At 29.2% G+C, this 18,730-nt stretch overlaps 5 protein-coding genes across 9 annotated transcripts; 2 read left to right on the top strand and 3 right to left on the bottom strand.

Annotated features, from left to right (window-relative positions):
- Positions 1–554: 554 nt before the first annotated feature.
- LOC118073814 (glutamine synthetase 2 cytoplasmic-like) lies at positions 555–7,436 on the bottom strand. 2 transcript variants are annotated; one of them, XM_035094532.1, is made up of 3 exons: positions 6,943–7,436; positions 2,082–2,275; positions 555–1,919 (listed from the first exon to the last, which is right to left on the bottom strand). In XM_035094532.1, exons 2-3 carry the CDS (start codon positions 2,263–2,265, stop codon positions 994–996), a joined length of 1,110 nt encoding a protein of 369 aa, XP_034950423.1. In that variant the 5' UTR covers positions 2,266–2,275; positions 6,943–7,436; the 3' UTR covers positions 555–993. The 2 variants fall into 2 exon arrangements, with proteins under 2 accessions (XP_034950423.1, XP_034950422.1); XM_035094531.1 differs by lacking the exon at positions 6,943–7,436 and adding an exon at positions 4,097–4,667.
- Positions 7,437–8,416: 980 nt separating this feature from the next.
- l(3)neo43 (cytochrome c oxidase assembly protein COX16 homolog l(3)neo43) lies at positions 8,417–9,825 on the bottom strand. Its single transcript, XM_035094533.1, has 5 exons — positions 9,696–9,825; positions 9,438–9,621; positions 9,159–9,309; positions 8,887–9,001; positions 8,417–8,605 (listed from the first exon to the last, which is right to left on the bottom strand). The coding sequence occupies exons 3-5, from the start codon at positions 9,296–9,298 to the stop codon at positions 8,531–8,533; spliced, it is 330 nt and encodes a 109-aa protein (XP_034950424.1). The 5' UTR covers positions 9,299–9,309; positions 9,438–9,621; positions 9,696–9,825; the 3' UTR covers positions 8,417–8,530.
- Positions 9,826–9,873: 48 nt separating this feature from the next.
- Cp190 (centrosome-associated zinc finger protein CP190) lies at positions 9,874–13,560 on the top strand. 3 transcript variants are annotated; one of them, XM_035094569.1, is made up of 5 exons: positions 9,874–9,971; positions 10,421–10,595; positions 10,708–10,844; positions 10,921–11,175; positions 11,248–13,560. In XM_035094569.1, the coding sequence occupies exons 2-5, from the start codon at positions 10,431–10,433 to the stop codon at positions 13,139–13,141; spliced, it is 2,451 nt and encodes an 816-aa protein (XP_034950460.1). In that variant the 5' UTR covers positions 9,874–9,971; positions 10,421–10,430; the 3' UTR covers positions 13,142–13,560. The 3 variants fall into 3 exon arrangements, with proteins under 3 accessions (XP_034950460.1, XP_034950462.1, XP_034950461.1); XM_035094571.1 differs by lacking the exon at positions 9,874–9,971 and adding an exon at positions 9,975–10,024; XM_035094570.1 differs by lacking the exon at positions 9,874–9,971 and adding an exon at positions 10,031–10,189.
- A 327-nt stretch (positions 13,561–13,887) lies between these two features.
- LOC118073844 (tax1-binding protein 3 homolog) lies at positions 13,888–15,635 on the bottom strand. Its single transcript, XM_035094576.1, has 3 exons — positions 15,380–15,635; positions 15,067–15,195; positions 13,888–14,872 (listed from the first exon to the last, which is right to left on the bottom strand). The coding sequence occupies exons 1-3, from the start codon at positions 15,434–15,436 to the stop codon at positions 14,684–14,686; spliced, it is 375 nt and encodes a 124-aa protein (XP_034950467.1). The 5' UTR covers positions 15,437–15,635; the 3' UTR covers positions 13,888–14,683.
- A 267-nt stretch (positions 15,636–15,902) lies between these two features.
- LOC118073842 (endoplasmic reticulum lectin 1) lies at positions 15,903–18,725 on the top strand. 2 transcript variants are annotated; one of them, XM_035094572.1, is made up of 7 exons: positions 15,903–16,263; positions 16,382–16,555; positions 16,622–17,146; positions 17,511–17,564; positions 17,864–18,022; positions 18,107–18,346; positions 18,437–18,725. In XM_035094572.1, exons 1-7 carry the CDS (start codon positions 16,120–16,122, stop codon positions 18,683–18,685), a joined length of 1,545 nt encoding a protein of 514 aa, XP_034950463.1. In that variant the 5' UTR covers positions 15,903–16,119; the 3' UTR covers positions 18,686–18,725. The 2 variants fall into 2 exon arrangements, with proteins under 2 accessions (XP_034950463.1, XP_034950464.1); XM_035094573.1 differs by lacking the exon at positions 17,511–17,564.
- Positions 18,726–18,730: the final 5 nt, after the last annotated feature.

Genomic DNA, 18,730 nt, shown 5'->3' with positions numbered 1-18,730 from the left:
ACGATTTGTACTTAAAGTACGACCATGCATAAAGAACAGTTACATTATTATCATGATTATTATTTCATAATAAATTTTACATTTTGATTCTATTTTCTCCAAATATTTTTTACAGTTATTTAATCAATAAATTGACATAAAAATATATATTTATGTGTCAACTATAATATTATTGACATCACAGTACCATAAATTCTATTTTATTAGTAATTGGTAAAGACTCAAAAAAGTTAAAAAAAGTTATAAGAAATAAGATTATATAACTTCACAAAAAAAACAATCAACGAAGTAACTACACTTAGATTCTCTCTCAATAAAACCGAGGATTTGCACAGGAATGGCTTTCTGGTCGCTTATTATTGCCAGATTTACAACTAATATTTTGATTATATGTCCATAAATAAGTAAACTAATATTAATAGTTTTTTTGCGAGCCAGATATGGAAGGCACCCTCGGTAAAATTACAACCATGTAAAAAAAATATAGATACCTTAAATTTGTTTTGATATTACTAAAAATGAGAAAGTTGAGGCGATTTATGCTTTGTATTATGTCAAGATAAGAATGTACTTATTTTGCAAGTCAATTTCTGTGTTTCATAACTTTTGTTTTTTTTTTTTTACTAATAAAATTGATGTTTTAAGTCTCACTTTATATTTTTATTCTTCATCTCCTTTTTTATGTAGGAAGATAGAAAAGTTCAGGTTATTTTAATTTAACAGAATAATGACTTAAAGTAAATATGCAGAAACTTTTTCGCTGATCTAATAAAATAATAAACAATTTATATTTTAACATAAATTTAACCAAAAATATAATAGAATTCCACATCAACATTAAATAAATTTTTTATCAATGTTATACAAGATATCTTATTATATTATTCTCTATAAAACACGTAATAATTCGACAATCTATGGATTAAAAGAGATTTTCTTAGTATTTGAGTCGACAATTTTGTATTATAGTGGTAAATTCGAAGTTGATTCGATTTATTCATTCAACAAACATGTGCGAATTAGAGCATCACAAACAGAATATGGATCACAATTGCTGCTTGGTCTTCTGTCTTCTAGATATCCTTTTTTGTCTTCAGCAACACCACGAGGAATACGAATACTGACATTTCTGTTAGCAACGCCTGCGCTAAAATCATGGATGCTACTAGTTTCGCATTTACCAGTGAGACGACGTTCATTGTCCTTTCCTCCACGTGGATCGTAGGCTTGGATGTGACGAATGTGTTTTTTGCTTAACTTTTCAATAGCTTTTTCAATCTCAACAATTCCATTATCAGCACGCATTGCCTTTGTTGAGAAGTTGGTGTGGGCACCAGCTCCATTCCAGCTTCCATCCATGGGTTTAGGATCCAAGGTAACAATGACACCATACTCCTCAGCAATACGATGAAGAAGGAATCTAGCCATCCAGAGATCATCTCCAGCGCTAATACCAACACACGGACCAACTTGGAATTCCCATTGTGATGGCATAACTTCAGCATTTGTTCCAGCGATCTTAATACCAGCATAAATACAAGCTCGATAATGAGCTTCAACAATTTCCCTTCCAATGACTTTGTCAGCTCCTACTCCACAATAATAAGGCCCTTGGGGACCAGGGAATCCATTTTTAGGCCAGCCTAAAGGTCTTCCATCAAAATCTAGGAAGGTGTATTCTTGTTCAATACCAAACCATGGCTCTTGATCTTTCACTAATTCCATAGCTTGATTACTTGAGTAACGTTTATTTGTTTTCGTTGGTGTGTTATCGCTGTTAAATGTTTCACATAGGACCAATTTGTTATTTCCTCGTCGAATTGGATCTTTGTAAATTGCTACTGGTTGAAGAAATATGTCACTATTACCCCCATCTGCTTGATAAGTTGAACTTCCATCGTAAGTCCATTTTGGAAGCTCTGTAAAAATATTTATCATTAACATTACTGATAAATTTGTCATGTCTGCCAATTTTTATAGATAAAATTCTTTAGTCAGCAGTTGATTTATACATTATTTAAGTTGTCCTAATAATCATACAAGCTGATGACAATTCATATCAATTGAAATTTATTACTAACCAGATGGATGTTTCGGTACGAAGTCAAGAGTTCGTGTCTTGGATCTTAATCCTTCTCCAGTACCATCGATCCAAATATATTTAGCTTGAATTTTATCATCAGGTTGTGGTAGCTCCAAGTATTTATTCAGCAATGATTTATTAAGTGCTGCATTAGGGGAGTCTTTAAGCATTGTCCTCGACATTGTAGCGGTGCTAAAATAGAAAAAATCCATATTATAGATTCATTTGATTAAACAGTCTGTCAAGAGCATCATTAATTCAGAATTATGATGTTGATAAGAGGTATTGGATTTTCTATTCCTTCTAAAGGAATTTTCTAAAGCAAAATTTTCTACATGTCTATTTATTCAATTCGTTCTTGCTTACTACACAAATATGTTTAATATATTTTCTAAACAAAACAAAATGTTTACAATTTATTTTTTTTTAACTCAGGCAACATTGAAACAGTTAAAAATAAAAAGTTAACATTGAAATAATAGATATATTACACGAAATGAAGTAAAGTAGATAAAGAAGTTGGTGTCAATTTATAGCTCATTCAATAAATAAATATCGTCTGATGACATTGAAAAAAGGTAAACACCTATTTTTTAAAATTAGCACTTTCAAGTGAATGTGAATCCGTCCAGCATAAATACAATATTTAACTTTCTGTTCAGAATAATTGGCATGTTATACTATTATTTAGAAGCATATAGAACTGTCGTCAAAAGAGATTGTCAGACAGGCTCTTTGTAATTTCATGAATTTATCTGAAACAATGGAGCTGACTTAGCCATGAATTCCTGTGGATTTTTTATTATCTGTGTAACAAAGAGGGGTGTTTGACCGAGTGACTTAACATGAAAAACACAAAAAAGTAGCTGCCACTTGCATATATATGTCAGTGATTAGTGATTAAAAAGCAACTTTGATAGCAGCAATCAATATAGAAGTTACTAAACTGCTAATAAAAATTCATCAATCCTAAGAAAAAAACAAAAAAAATTTAGACATGAAGAAATCATGTTAATAATCATTTTATTTCTTGATGCTTCCTTAGCAACAAGTATCAAAATTATCGCAATCTCTTTGTAAAAGTACAAATCAATATCGATATGACTTCATCAAACTATAGATGAAGACATTGAATGAGATATTGCATAATATTTTTTATTTTAACATATTTTCATAAAATCGTCAATTATGCCTGATATGTTAGTAATGTTAGTTTGATGGATTGAACATTATCTCATTGACACTTATCTAAATTATTTGGACTCTTATCAATTATCATGATCGTACGAAGTAGGCCGTGAAAGGCTTCATACACATTGGGCGCTAATTTCGTTCCTGATGATGCTGGCAATTTTTTAATAGTCAGGAATGTGACGTCGAAAGTTGCTTGTTAACTTAAGTACGGAATACTCCCATATGTGGTGGTTGCCCGGAAATTGTTAATGCGTGGAAACTTTTCAGATAACTAATAGAGTGAATTATCCATGATGGAATGATTATATTGTGCTAGCAGATAATCATAGAGCTAGTAATAGTAGTTGATAGTACACGTTTTCCACTCCAAATGCTGCTAATTTTGATATTACTTCTGCTTATCATTATCATTTTTCTTTATAATAATTGTAATTAATATGCAAAACATTATGTTAATTCTTAAACGACTGACATATATTCGAGAATGCTAGGAAAAAATATCTTAGTCATAATTGTTTTGATCTAGAATGATCATAAGAATTGAAAGTCAGAATTCATTAGTAAAATGGGCCTAATTTAATGATATTCATCATATTTCAGCATATAAATTGTTTCCTTTTACGTTTTTTTTTTTTTGGTCATCAAACTGGGTTTTGGAGTATAAGATGAAACGAATAAGGAATAATTCAAAAAAGAAAGTATAATAAATTAACTTTCTAATTGAAAATATTTTTTATTAAGGAAAAATATTTTGTACAGAACAAAGAAAAAGATAATACATATATTGTTTGCATAGAATGATGACTCAGGAAAACTTACCAGCTGAAATGTCTTCCCCAAGTGATCCATAATGAGCTGTTACCTGATTTAACTCGCGGAAATAAATGGGACTCGCAAACTTTCACCAAAACTTTGATGCTCATCTTGGAAAAAGGAAAATTGAAGAATGGCAGCAGCAGATGATTGATAGGTTTTTAATTTAAACGTTTATAAATATCATAGATAATGAGGAAGATTAAATTCAAATAAGCAAAACAAAGTATCAATGATCAAACAGAAAAAATTTTCAGGAAGAAAAAAATGATAATGATTGTTACAAAACCACTGAAAAATGCCCTTGACAATTAACTATCCAAAACAACGTTTGTAACTGGCGAACCATCAAAACGATTGGAATATTTATATGGTGGTCGAAGATGATCCCCACTCCATTCCGTATATAAATTTGCGTGAATATCAAAATGACTTTCGACGTGGATCTTGACCACAGAATCTTTGGAATACCACAATTCTCGAAGATGTCACCCCGAAATATCGTCAGATAAACTTAATCTCATGGGTGCAATACGATTTACGAAACATCAGAACTGTTTTTAACAGTTATTTTCAGACTTTCGATCACACGTTAGCCATAAAACTTGACTTGTTGTGCGCATGTAAGCCTTTAAGAATCATACAATTGATTCGTTGTTGCGCCTCTAGACGTTTAGCATTCAACGGCTATAGAAGAAATTTTTAAACACCAGTTATTGAAATCATCATCAATATTATCAAACTCAAATGTTTAAAAAATGATGAAAAAGTAATTTAAATATTTTCGAAATATTATGCATTCATAATACCCAAGACCTTTGGCTTGCCCTTTGTTTTTTACTTCAAAGCCTTCAGCTCTATAATTTTCTCTCATCCTATTTCCCACTCTCATGCTCTGCCCTTTCATTTCAAAACGTTGCATCCATATCCACGTGGTCACAGCGTGAGAGGTTCTAAGATTAAATGCGTGTTTATATTTGTTAGGTTTTAGATACTGACTTTGAATTATTTTATTTATACTAAGAGCCAAGCCTGAGCTACAAGTCAGAGAACATGGAAAATTATCGTATGCTACGTAATAAACAAATTGCAAAATTTAAGAGATAATATTCATCACATAGAAACGTTTAAGAATAAAAATACTAATTTTTCTAATCATTAAAATTTTTATTTAAATGTCGTATTATTTATGCTAAAATGATAGCAATTTGCTAATTATTTGCGATAAAAGTCAATGAGAAAATGAAGTGTTAATCAATCTATTAATTTGTCAATGAAATAAATAATTCATTTCCAGTGTCGTTGATATTTTATGAACAATCAATAAAAGAAAAATAAATATACTTAAAGTTAAAAAAATTTTTATTATAAACAAACAATACTAATTATGATAATTTATATCCATTATATCATTCCTTATTTGCGGATAGTAAAAAAGCAATAATTATAATAAATAAAACTTTCTTTATGAATAGAAGTTTTTGCTTTCCAGAAATTACTCATAAATATTACTATATTTTTTTTCTTCCTTTTATTACTTTTAAATAGCTAATTCAATATTCATCATAATTTTAAATCGAAACAAAATTCATTTTATTATCTTATTACTTTTATTGAAAAATAATAAGCATGTTTACTAAAAACAATAAATATCAGATAAACAAAATGAATTATTGTAATTTTTATACACATAAATATTTTTGTTTACTTTTAAATTGAATTTAAATAGTAAAATTAGAGATGCTGTTATGATAATAAAAATTAATTGAAAGAATTAATTAATCTAGGTACAGTTATTAAGAAATAAGAACATTTTTCCTCATTCTCATTGACTTATTCATAGAGTTTGCCCTCTAAACATGTTTATAAAGATTTGCACTACGACACTTATTATAATTGCTTGCAGGTTTTAAATGATGAATAGACTCATAAACTATGCATCAATCACATCATATTATGTGCTTCATATATCATCAGTAGCTACTTTAATTATTATTTAATTATCCTAAGTGAATGGTAAATAATTTCTAGTGTACACTATCAACAAGAGAGATTGATTCAAGTAGCAAACAAAATACTCCAAAACCTGCTAATATCTATATCATAATGTGATCAGTGATTTACTTCCTTATCTTTAGTCTTTAATATTGATCGTAAATGAAGTCTTTGTTGCACTGTGTGTTTACACATTTGGAATTTTCATTAATCATAATCAAGTCGAATTTACTACATAACTTTGTGACTAGATTGAATAAAAAATAATGACATAAAATAAAACAATTGATTAGATAGTAAATTTTGTACAATTACTTCTAACAAAAATATCAATAATGTGATGGATAAAATAGACATAAATAATTTATTACTATTGTTGTAAATTTTTATCATTTCTTTATACTTTTGTCGCCAGTAAAGTGTATAACAAAGTACAAACCTTGTTTACAAACAAGGAAATAATTTTTAAATCAAACATAAAATCTTGAATTTTTTTGTTTTATTTTTATGTTAAAATCTAAAAAACTAATTTACAATGAAAAAAACTCAAGAGTTTACATATAAACAAAGAAGTTTATTTTAGAATCTGAAAAATATTTCAATTGAAACAAACTTTTTGCAAGAATTTTCTATAAAATAATTGTTTTTCGTATGTTTATGTGATAAGTTTATTGACATTCTAACAACAATAATTCTATAAATATTAAATAAACATTTGTCCAATTTATTTACTTTACTTTGTCTTATAAGCATCACAAGATAAACTAATAAACAAAGAGTATCCAATAAAAGAAAAAGTAATTTTTTCACTAAAAAAGTATATAAAAATTATAGCAAAGAGCTGATAATGAACGTACCTAGATTAAATCGCAATGTTGCTATCAGGACTCAAGATAAATGATCTTCAAAAGATCAGAGACGACTTGTCGATGGACAGTGCTTGCAGACAACTGGATAGCTTGCCACTGTTAACACGAAGCGTTATACTGAAGCTCCTACCTTCCAGCGTCATTTATGTATCATTGCTATGCTTACGTAGCGTAAGCATTTCCCTCACCGCACTGCACTTTGCCAACCTTGATTCTACTTCCAAATGACATAACAATGATAAAACATGAACCACCGATCAGAGTCGACCACTATGGTTGCATGTCAGACTTGTTCTAAGTACGTCCTTGTTTATAGACCACGCGACTATTTCCAGATGCTACCTTTTTATACACCGCTTAATAAGCATGCTCAAATTGGTACGGTAAACAGTAGTTGGGTGTCTGAGCATGCACTAGACGACTGATTCATTCACTTCTGTAAACTCCTGATGACTATCCCAAGACCATTGAACAGAGAGATTACTTTCCCTTGTGTGATTTTCTCATTTCCTAAAACAAACTTAGTCATTTATTTACAAAAAAATAGTTGTTTTTGTATTTAAATATGTTATCTAACTTGGACAGATAATATGCTCATATATCGGCAATTTTTCCAATTGAACAGCAAGGAAACATCATGAAATATGAGCTCAATGATTGCGTGCAGTTTTCCAATGTATCCAGTAATAGTTACTTTGTATGAATCTCACGCAATATGTGGATGGTCAGATATTCAAGAATGGTATTATAGTATGCTTTTGACATAAAAGTTTTGAAAATTTGCGAAAATAATGCACATGCAAGTGCATTAATGCGCATACGATTGCGTAGAATAAATAAATGAGCTTAAATATCTCACGGTGATGATAATCACCCCTCACTTGCATTACATCCGTCCCCTAGATCCCCACGAATTCATTTTAGTTTCCAGTCAAGTTACATATCTCAATTGCGCTCGTTAAACTACCAATAGCGTCGGAAATTTAATATAAGGTAACCCTTGCTAATGGATATTCATAATATGTGCATTATCAGATGCAAATATGTATACAAAGACACTTATTTTATTTCAAAATAATTTCTAATGTAAATTTACATTAATTATTTATAAAAACTATTAATATTTCTCCAATTTTATTGACTAACTTTCTGTATTCATTTGACTTTGGTATTTATCTTTTCTTTAGTCAGAATTTATGAAAATGATAGCATGTCTGTGCATCTTATTTATCGGTTATGAGATATATAAAGATGATTTTTTGTTGATAAAAAAAGATATATGACTTGTTCCAGTTAAGCAGTTAATTATACATCATCGAATGTTCACGTGTTTTTCTTTTATATTGAATTTACTGTATTTACTTGATAACGGTACGAAAATTTACTAATTACCTTCTATTATGTTACATAATAATAGTATACATTCACCTTCATCAACATTTAGGTTTCAGAAAGCAATACGTTTTCACTCTTTCACGTTATTGTATTAACAAAAAAATGATTTATGTCATCATGTTGACATGTAAATTAGTTATATTTAATTTTACTTACTTTTCATTACAAAACACTAATTCTATTACACTATTTCTTTTCCTTCTCCGTCTTCCCACGGCCTTGGTATTCGGATATTTTCCCAATTATCGATGTCGAGCTAAAGAAAGAATACAAAATTGTTAGGAGAAATAAATGAAATGATACGTATAATTGGCGTATTTAATAATGAATGAAATTGGAGCTAAGCTCTTAATTCTTCAAAATAATTTCTCTCATTACGTCATCAAATAATTACTATAAATATAATTTATAAATTTCATTTAATTTACAATAAACTTGTTAATTAGATTCATTAGTTTTTGAAATATAAATTAGAATGATAGATCAGCTGAGTCAATAAAAATTTTTTTTGGAAAAGAAAATGTTTATGTTTAATACCTTTTGCAATTCTTTATAGTGATCTTCTATATCTCCAACTTCCTCAGCGCTTTTTATGTGTATTCCCATCTTGGAAGCTTCTTCTTTCATCATAACAGTTGGTTTGTATTTAAATCTAATGAAATAATTAATACCAATTGATACACAAGTAGTTAATTGTATACTTCAATTCGTACTTAAATTGTACTCCAATGTTTATGGAATAATTTATTTGTAATTGTAAAAGAAATGATTGTTAAATAGGAAAAAAGTACAAGGTCATTAATAAGTACCGTATATTAGTGACATATCTTAATGCAAATGATCCTCCAATGATGAAAGCAAGGAATGGAGCACCATATTTAAAATGCTTATTTTTAGAAAGTCGTTCCCAAGTTTTTTTATAAACTTCGAAATTTATAACTGTCTTCATTATATAAAAGCCTGTAAAAATATATTCATTTGTTTAATTTGATGAGTTAGAAAATTTTATGGAATCATTTGAGATTTTGAGTCATTTAAATTCACTTTTACCAACTTAATGGTATTAATAATGATACAAAAATTGATACCTTTCTATGAAATATAATAATAAATTAATTATGATTCATTAATTATGTACATAAAATTTTTATTTTTATAGAATGTTGATTGTAATCAACAATTAAATCATAATTGTTGTTTTTTTTAATAATGAAAACCATTATTGGAGGTTATTCATTGCAAGTAAATGTACGTTCATGGAATCGCTGGTATCTGCGAGACATAACATGTATTAGACTATTTATGGAATCAAATTAAAAAGTGAGATACATGTAGAATAATCTTACATTCAATTAAGTTGAAATCGAAGATAACAATTAAAATAATTTATAATAATTTCATCGAAAGTACTTTGCCCGGGTAATTTACACTTATTTTGATAGGTGGCGTGGTGGCTGAATTTTTTGAAAAAATTTTTTTCTTACAGTTGGCTTACTGAAAATTACCACAACTCCATCTGTGAGGGGCATCATATATTGGATTGCTCAATATTCCTCGTCTACTGAAAGCTTTTGTAAGAGATGGAGCTGGCCCAAGAGTTGTAAGCGAAATTTATCGAAAAGGTACGCTTGGTCATTGAAGAATATATCTAGTTTATTTGTAACCCGGCAAAAATGTAAATTATAATTATTTTCACGTTTTTTTGCAAATTTATCTTTATGAAAATAATTTCTCTGTAAAGTTTTTCTGTACCGCGCGTTACGTGGCCTAATTGCTTGCGCCTCCATTTGTGATTTGTATTTTTTTGTTTAAGTTCATGCTGATTTAGGTTAAAAGATCGGTAAAAATATTAATATTTTCTGTCTTTTAAAAATCGTATGCTCAAATACCGATCTGTAGCTATAAGTTATTTGTAAAAATTATAATTTCGGAGTATTATTTGCATGTAATATATACGCATAATTAACATATTCCGTGTGTATCACTACTTATCAATTTTCATCAGTGTTCATATACAGACTTCGTTTTCAATATTTTATTTAAATTTACATGAATTAATAAAAATTTTCAGAACTTTAATCATGCAGTCGGTATCAATGAGTAAACCATCTCAATCTCCTGGACTGAAACAAGTTAAAGTAGATAATTGGGGAAGTTTTTTTCTACAAAGATTACAACAGCTTTATAATGAAGAAGAACTTCTTGATCTTACTATCAAATTTCCTACTAGTGATATCACAGTTCAGGTATTTTAATAAACTTTTTGTGTTCATTGTTAACCTTTTACATACTAATTATTCTCTAAATGATTATTTGTTCCAATTTAATTTGTTTTTAATGATATTTTTTTGTTTTCAGGCTCATCGTCTGGTGATTACAACATGTACAGACTATTTTATGCAATTAGAACGGAAGCAAAAGGAGAAAAGTGATTTTGACGGGATTATTGTTATGCCTCCAGATATGCCTTATGAATGTGTCAAATCTATAATAAGGTATGCAATACATATTATTTTATTTATATTTAAATAATCAATAAACACAGTTACTTTATAATTTGCATTTTTTTAGTTTTATGTATACTGGACAATTAGAATATTGGACTTCTGAACAAAATGCTCTCTACAAAACAGCACAAAAAATGAATATGACTGTTTTAACCAAACTTTTGGATGCGCAATTTAATACCACAAATGCTCAACCAAGCACTCCAACTACAAGTAATGAAAAATCAATTATTTCCGTTCAAAAAACTTCAAGCCCGACCAAGAAATCACCACCAGCTAATAATCAATCGATGCCAACTACTCCATTGCCTGGCAGAAAGTAAGTATAATTTACCTCTAAATTTTTGTTATTATGGTCTTTTATAATATTATTACTTTTATGAATTTCTAGACTTCCAATTTGGAGGAGAAAAATCGAATCGCCATCAAATTCTGATACAGGAATGTTCGGACATAAGTCAGCAGAGACTACATCGGGTCCATCACGATTTGATTTACCAGAGGTTGATGATATTGCTCTGGGAGTTTTTTCCTCTTTTGATGATATTACATATAATACAAAACCGATTGTTCAAGCATCAGGCCAATCATCTAGCGGTAATAGATCTTTTAAAACCAATGACACTGAAGATGAAGACGAGGATGGCCACGATAATAAACCTTGGGAAAATTCTGACGATGATTGGACTGGCAGTAAATCTCGGTCTCAAGAAGGTCCTTCCAAACGTGTGAGATTTGAGCTTGAAGAGAAAGAAAATATGGAAAAAAGCAAAAATGCTTCTCAAAATTCTGCTGAATCAATAAATAACCATGCTAAAATTATTAGAGAGGTCTTGAAGAAATATCCTCATTTGGTAAAGAATAATAAAAATATTCGACTAAAGATCATGCAGAAGGAACCCAAATCTTCGGAACATTCATCAGGAAAAACTAAAGTCTCTTATCTTGTTTTAAAGTCTGATCATTTAATGTCGGGCAATGATGAAGATGAAAAACCAGGTAATGTTGGAGGAACTGAAAATGGTCCTTGGAAATGTCACAAATGTGACTTAGAAGAAGAATATCATAGCTATTATATGTACAGAAGACATATGCAGGATGTTCATGATGAAAAATTTGATCCTCGAATTTGTGAGCATTGTGGTTACAAAGCCACTAAACGAAATATTTTGATGTATCATTTATATACGAGACATAATGTTCCACCACCAAAAAATATGTCTTTCCCAAAATGTCATGCTTGTCAATATGTTGCTTTGTCAGAGACCCTTCTTGTTCGACACCAGATTAACCACAATCATCGTCCTCTAACTCGATCTACTTTGTCAGAAGAAATTCAGTGCGTCCAGTGTGGACAAAATTTTAAAGATGTTACTGAATTAGCAAGTCATGAAATTAAAACAGGGCATGGAACTTCAATGAATGGCAAAGAAAAAGGTGGTTACCGCTGTCCTCATTGTCATAAAGTGTTTATCAGATCAACAAATTTGCAAGTTCACATGGATTGTGCTCACAAAGACCTTCGTGAGCCTGAAAATGTACCTGTTCCATCAATACCATTGGAACCATCATCAGAAGCAGAAGCTCTTAGTCACGTAGTGAGTGGAATAGCAGCTTCTCTAGGAGTTGGAGAAACAATCACGCCAGATCATCAAGAGATTCACACAACAGAATCTAGTTTCTTAGTAAACGAAATGGAGCTTAATAGCATGTCTCATGATTCCACTTATAATGGACACAATCTAGAAGGTCAGCAGATGATTATGTTAATTAATAATGAAGATTATCAACAAACTGAATTATCACAGGGTCATCATCAGCCCCAGCAATTACATATAGCAAGCAATGAGCAATTAGTAATGCAAGGAACTGATGATGGAATGATTGTTTACATTCATGGTACTGATGATCAATCTAATCATTCAACTTATGAAACTTATCAGACACAACAAACACAGGAGTCTGAAGAAATTGTAGAAGAAGTTGTTGAAGAAGTTTTAGAGGAAGAGGAAGAAGAAGCTGAACATGGAGAGAAACAAGTAATGGCTACTGAAGATGAAAGTAATCAAAATGCGGAAGAAGTAATACAATATGTTGAAGAGGAAACTGAGATTGTAGAGTATGAAGATGAACAGTCACAAGGTGACCAAACACAACAACAACAAGAATCGATGATGATTATTGAAGAAGAAGAGGTTCATCATGAAGAAAAAAATCAAAAGCAAAAATCTTCGGAATTAGCAGATGAATGGGATGAAGAAAGCATAGAAATGGCTGAATCATAAATTAAAATTACTTTTACAAATTTAATCAATTTAATTGAAAATACTATAATATTTTATCATAATTATTATACTATCTTATGCTTTAGTAGTTGAATCGTTTGAATTCACAGCATTTTTCCATTTGTGTTTGAAAATACACGAAAGTTAATCTTTAAATGAATTTATAATTAAATATAATTGAGTATCTTATGAGATACTTGAGTTAATTTGAATAACTTTTGCTTATAATAATTAATTGTAAGAAGATTTTATATTTTACTTTAATTTAGTTGTATTATCTTACCACTTTATAAACAAAATAATTATCGGTTCTTTAATTTTTATGTATTACTCAGTCGAAAAATAAAGAGCCATTAAACGAAAAAGTGTCACGATTTTTCGATGTAAGAGAATCATTTGAAATAAAATAAAATAACTAACATGTTCTTTCAATCTTTGGAGAAAAAAATAAAATCATTAAAATTTATAGTGGACAGAATATAATAAGCAGCAATTAATAATCAATAGTAAATATCATTTATTACTTTAATAAAATTGTAAAATAGACAATTGTAAAATTTTTTGATATTTTAGCATATAAAATTAGATGCGTTGAAGGTATGATAAATACAAATTCCTTATTCAAAAAAGCTTTGTAATGAACAGTAATCAAATTTGTAATGAATGTCTATGAGTTAATAGAGAAATAAAACATTCATCTAAAATTATTATTATAAAATGTATGTAATAATCTACAGCTCCATTCATACATCAATCTATGGATTTATTGATTCATTGTCAATAACCTTATTTAATCAGCCTTATCAGCAAGTGGCATTTTTTAATCATTTTAATGTATCATTTTAGACAGTACCGTAAATCTTTCATTTTGATGAATTATATGTATATCTATATATATCGCTTTATTTATATTGCATTTATTTTTAATTTTTTTTTATTACTCGGATGCCATTTGAACGATTCCAACATATTTATTCATTACAACTAATTGATCAAATATGTTTATATTAAGAAATAGGCTGAGTATTTTTATTAATGGATCGGTTATTCTTAAATTATCATTTGGTTGAACGGATTTTTCGTTCGATAGATTATTTTGATATTGAACTAAAAGAGTATTGTAATTTTCGGTACAAAAGATTATTTACTTTTTTAATAATATTAATTGGAAATTTATAATTATTCATTAATAATGTAAAATTATTGTTCATCACCAAGTTACACATTATTTTGGTTTATTACTATTTCCTATAAAAACATATGTAAATAGGTGATCTTATAGCACACGTTGAATATGTTGAACACTTGGAATGAATTATTATTGTATTTAAAGTAATTATTATAGAGAACTTGAATAACTAAATAGAAATCCTGGAGAAATAGGATTTATCATTGGTAACACGATTTGATAATTATGTCTACACGATTTCAAAAATAAATGTTTCTTTTCTTGACACAAAGTATACAAAAAATAAAAAATTAAATCACTAATAAAGTATATGTTTAATATAAATTGATTGTTTAATGAATAATTGTTGAATTTTAAGTACTTGTCACTCCTTTTCGGGCTACTAATAAATTTAATACTGGATGTTTCCGAATGTAACCAACAGCTTTTTTATGAGTTACCATTGTAAAATCGTAGCCATTGCATTGTAAAATTTTGTCGTGCATCCTTAGTCCACTTTTTGCTGCTGGTGATCCTTCATGCACTTCTGTCACGTATATCCCCTGAAATATTTTTAACTCTCAGTTAACAAGAGTCTTTGTAAAAGATACAAAATTTAATGAGTAAGTGAGAATAGAATTCTAAATAATTAGACCACTATTATCAGCCTGAATATCAGCTAAAGTAATTATCTTGAAAGAAACATTGTTTCAGAAAGTTCTAATTTTTTCACTCAAGTTGATTATTAGATTCGTACATTGTCTGTGTAGCCTTGTGGACTTTTACGAAAGTCTTGATCGATTCCACCTGCTATTTTGAAGCCACACTTCATAACTTCTCCACCATGAGCATCAATTTCAGTCTCTTTGTGAAGTGTTATTGGTATCTGAAATTTTAATGATGGAAAAATGATTATCACTAAATTGGAGTAAGTAAACGAACATAATTAAAGGGACACTAAAAATGGAACATTTTTAATTATGAAATATTTATATTACTTTTTAATGATATTCCTTATCGGAAAATTTCGTGACTAATTCCTAAAAATATCTTTAATGACGTTAACTTACACTTAAACACTCCATTGCAGTGCCTGCTTGATGTTGAAATGCCATTTTTGCACACATTTCGATTAAAAAAGCTTTACTTACTATGACAATAATTTTTTATTACTTATTTATATTAATAATGAAGAGTTTAGAGCAAAAATTTTATTCAATTGCGTTTCAAATACGTAATAAAATACAGACAGTCTTACACCCGCATGTTAACTGGTCGAGAATGGAGTAAAAAATTTGTAAATGTTATGAATCACAATTATTGCCGTAACACAATGAAGTTAGTTACGTATAAAACCACAGGTTCTCGAAAATTATCGGTGCGAGTGTATACTCACTAATCCTTTGATTGTTTCTTCAAATTAAAGGAAATTATGTAGTGTTTTTCTATCTTTTTCTTTTTTATTATTATAAATGGAATTTATTTCTATCAAATGCTCTCAATATTATTAATTCATATCAAATAATTATTTTGTTTTTAAATCTACAAATTTAAATTTTAAATATGACGCCAAGATTCTTCGTAAATACTGTAAAGCGCTAGTGCTGTAAACACGAAGAGTATACGTGTATATGATGCGTGTCAATTTCATCGTTCAACAATATTAGATTTATTTATAACAAAAACGTATGATAATAACAGAAGAATCGAATTATAAAATGATGTAAATAAAACTATTTTTTATGATTAATTCTTGTGTGCTACAGTTTTTTTTAAAATATACATGAAAAGTTAATTATTGCTTGCAACAATGTGGGAAAAAAGTACATTGCTGTGTTTATTTATTATTTGTCAAGTGATATTTGTTGTTATTTCTGACGATGTTGAACGGAGTCAGAATAACGAAATTCTTTATAAAATTAACTGGCCAGGGAAAATCGAATCGGAAATTCCTGTAAGTTATTTAATAATGTAATTGAATATAATTTTCTCTACAGAAAACACTATTGTAATCAATGTTCAATAGTACAACACAATTCTTAATGTAACTTGTCAATTTTATATAATTATAGGAAACTGCAGACCAATTTGAAGAGTATCCTATCACAACTGCTAATAAAGAGAATTACACTTGTAGAATAAGATCAGTCAAAAAGCAAGTCAAAGAATCTGACCAGCCTTACACCGGTCCAAATCCAATTGAATTACTCTCTCCTATGTTTAATCAGAAATTGTGTTCTTTCAAGGTGAGTATTTTTCATCATATGCTTTATAGATATATAAATAATAGTAAATCTTTTATATATTTGTAGTTAGATACTTATTGGACATATGAAATTTGCCATGGTCGATATGTAAGGCAATATCACGAAGAAAGAGAAGAGAAGAAAGTAAATGTTCTAGAATTTTACTTAGGAACCTTTACGAAAGCAGAAAGAGCTAAATTGTCGGCAGAATATGATGAGAGAGCGAAAAATCCTGATAAAACATACTCAGTTCCTACAAAAAAATTTGATGGTGTACAGATGCCTTATGTTGAGATACAAATGACTGATGGTACTCAATGTGATCTCAGCAATAAACCGAGAACGATAAGACTTCTTTATGTGTGTCATCAGCATGGAAAACATGAGATTTATTCATTAGAAGAAACAGCGAGTTGTGAATATGAAGCTATTATTTTAACGCCACTCATTTGTAGCCATCCTGATTACGATCCTCGAGGTTCAGATGAAGATGAAATAAATTGTGTTCCCGTAGGAAAATCTCCTAGAAGACCAAGAGCTTTGGCGGCTCTAGAAGCAGAGAGTTTAAAACTACGACATCAAAAAGTGATGGTAGAAATTGATGAAAATTAATCTATACTTTGACTAAAAATGCTCTATTAATTTTAAAAGTAGATTTTTCAGGCTTATATATTGATTTATGGCATGTAGTATTTTTTCCTTTAAATTTATTGTAAATAATAAGCCCTTCCCTGAGGACTCTTATGAAAAATTTTAAATTCTGTTTTACTCTTGGCTTCTCACTATACAATTCATATATTAAAAATAATCAATAATTTCTTTTTTACATACTGTTTCTTTATTTACTGATATCTTTATTTCTTTCATTAATTTGCAAATACTTGGTCATCATTCTGGTCTTAGAAATAATGTTTATTTACTTATTATTTATATAAATTGATTATTTGTTAAACAGGATGAGAAGTCACAGAAAGTCGTTGCGATTCTTCGTTTAAATAAGGAGAACCAGGTCAGATGATTTTGCATTCTAGGGAAATGGGCTATTAATATCATTTTGGGTTTGTAACAACTGCACCACAAACACATTTTCGCCAGTTATTAACAGTGTTTGATGCTTCGATTTAAGTTTTTCTTATCATCCCAAACATTGCACATCACCTTTGGGCACTTTTAATTTTAAATTTCATCTGCTTTTTCATCTAATCAAAAAGCTATCACTATATGACTTGTCATTTAGGTTTTAGATTGATTATATTATTTCATTATTTATACATTTTTGATCAATTGAATATCTTTATACACAAACAGCAGGATGGCGAGCCTCAACTTCAGATTGAGTTGTATGAAGTCAATCAACTTGAGAAGAGTGGAGAAGAAAATTCTAATTCGCTGTCGGGTATAAGTGCTATACAACCTGACGTTAGTCCAGTTAAAAGCTTTCTTAGTGGAAAACATTGTCTACATGGCGTTAGTATTTACCTGTTTTATAAATTTTTATGCTTTTTTAATGATTTGTGAAATGGAATTGATTTATTTTAATGCAACTTTCAGGGAGATGGATGGTGGAAATATGAATTTTGTTATGGTCGATCAGTAGTTCAATATCATGTTGAAAAAAATGGAAAAAAAATAACAATTGATTTGGGAAAGTTTGATAAGAAAAAACATTTAGATTGGATTAAGGCTCATCCTGATAAACGACCAAAACTTCAAAGAGAAAGAAAATACATTACACATTTCTACAGTGATGGAAGTTTCTGTGATGAAACTGGCAAAGCAAGACAAACTGAAGTATACAATAAATTTATAAAATTGTCTATTCATGTAATTCAATATTAATTGTTGATAATTTATTTATAATGATTTCTCGTTGATTTCTAGGTCAGATTGAAATGTGTAGATGTATCTGGAAGCCCATCTAGCGTGTCTCTATTTTTATTAGAACCAAAAACTTGTGAATACATTCTTGGAGTGGAATCACCATTAATTTGTAATATACTGGAGCATGCTGATGAAAATGGACTTATCAATGATTCGAATATTGTGGATTACGATTCTTTAAAAACTACAACTTCTGCTCCAAAGAAGGAAGAATCATCTACATCAAAGAAAGACCCTAGTGAACTTTAATTATTAATTATTAATAAAAAAAAGTGTTGTTAAAAAATGACAGTT

This window comes from Chelonus insularis, unplaced genomic scaffold, assembly GCF_013357705.1.
Source record: "Chelonus insularis isolate UGA/USDA-ARS -01 unplaced genomic scaffold, ASM1335770v1 scaffold_714_pilon, whole genome shotgun sequence".
Classification (NCBI taxonomy): domain Eukaryota; kingdom Metazoa; phylum Arthropoda; class Insecta; order Hymenoptera; family Braconidae; genus Chelonus; species Chelonus insularis.
The sequence above is the reverse complement of the archived record's forward strand: the minus strand, read 5'-3'. Positions and strand labels throughout refer to the sequence as shown.

Excerpts from the sequence above, each read along its gene's own strand:
- LOC118073844 (XM_035094576.1), bottom strand. The coding sequence starts at position 15,436 with ATGTGTGCAAAAATGGCATTTCAACATCAAGCAGGCACTGCAATGGAG. Across the intron at positions 15,196-15,379 it reads CTGCAATGGAGTGTTTAAGT|ATACCAATAACACTTCACAA; the intron begins GTAAGTTAACGT and ends TTAAAATTTCAG. Across the intron at positions 14,873-15,066 it reads CACAAGGCTACACAGACAAT|GGGATATACGTGACAGAAGT; the intron begins GTACGAATCTAA and ends AAAATATTTCAG.
- LOC118073814 (XM_035094531.1), bottom strand. The coding sequence starts at position 4,200 with ATGAGCATCAAAGTTTTGGTGAAAGTTTGCGAGTCCCATTTATTTCCG. Across the intron at positions 2,276-4,096 it reads TGGGGAAGACATTTCAGCTG|CACCGCTACAATGTCGAGGA; the intron begins GTAAGTTTTCCT and ends TTTCTATTTTAG. Across the intron at positions 1,920-2,081 it reads CGTACCGAAACATCCATCTG|AGCTTCCAAAATGGACTTAC; the intron begins GTTAGTAATAAA and ends ATATTTTTACAG.
- LOC118073842 (XM_035094572.1), top strand. The coding sequence starts at position 16,120 with ATGTGGGAAAAAAGTACATTGCTGTGTTTATTTATTATTTGTCAAGTG. Across the intron at positions 16,264-16,381 it reads AAATCGAATCGGAAATTCCT|GAAACTGCAGACCAATTTGA; the intron begins GTAAGTTATTTA and ends ATATAATTATAG. Across the intron at positions 18,347-18,436 it reads GCAAAGCAAGACAAACTGAA|GTCAGATTGAAATGTGTAGA; the intron begins GTATACAATAAA and ends GTTGATTTCTAG.
- Cp190 (XM_035094569.1), top strand. The coding sequence starts at position 10,431 with ATGCAGTCGGTATCAATGAGTAAACCATCTCAATCTCCTGGACTGAAA. Across the intron at positions 10,596-10,707 it reads CTAGTGATATCACAGTTCAG|GCTCATCGTCTGGTGATTAC; the intron begins GTATTTTAATAA and ends TTTTGTTTTCAG. Across the intron at positions 11,176-11,247 it reads ACTCCATTGCCTGGCAGAAA|ACTTCCAATTTGGAGGAGAA; the intron begins GTAAGTATAATT and ends ATGAATTTCTAG.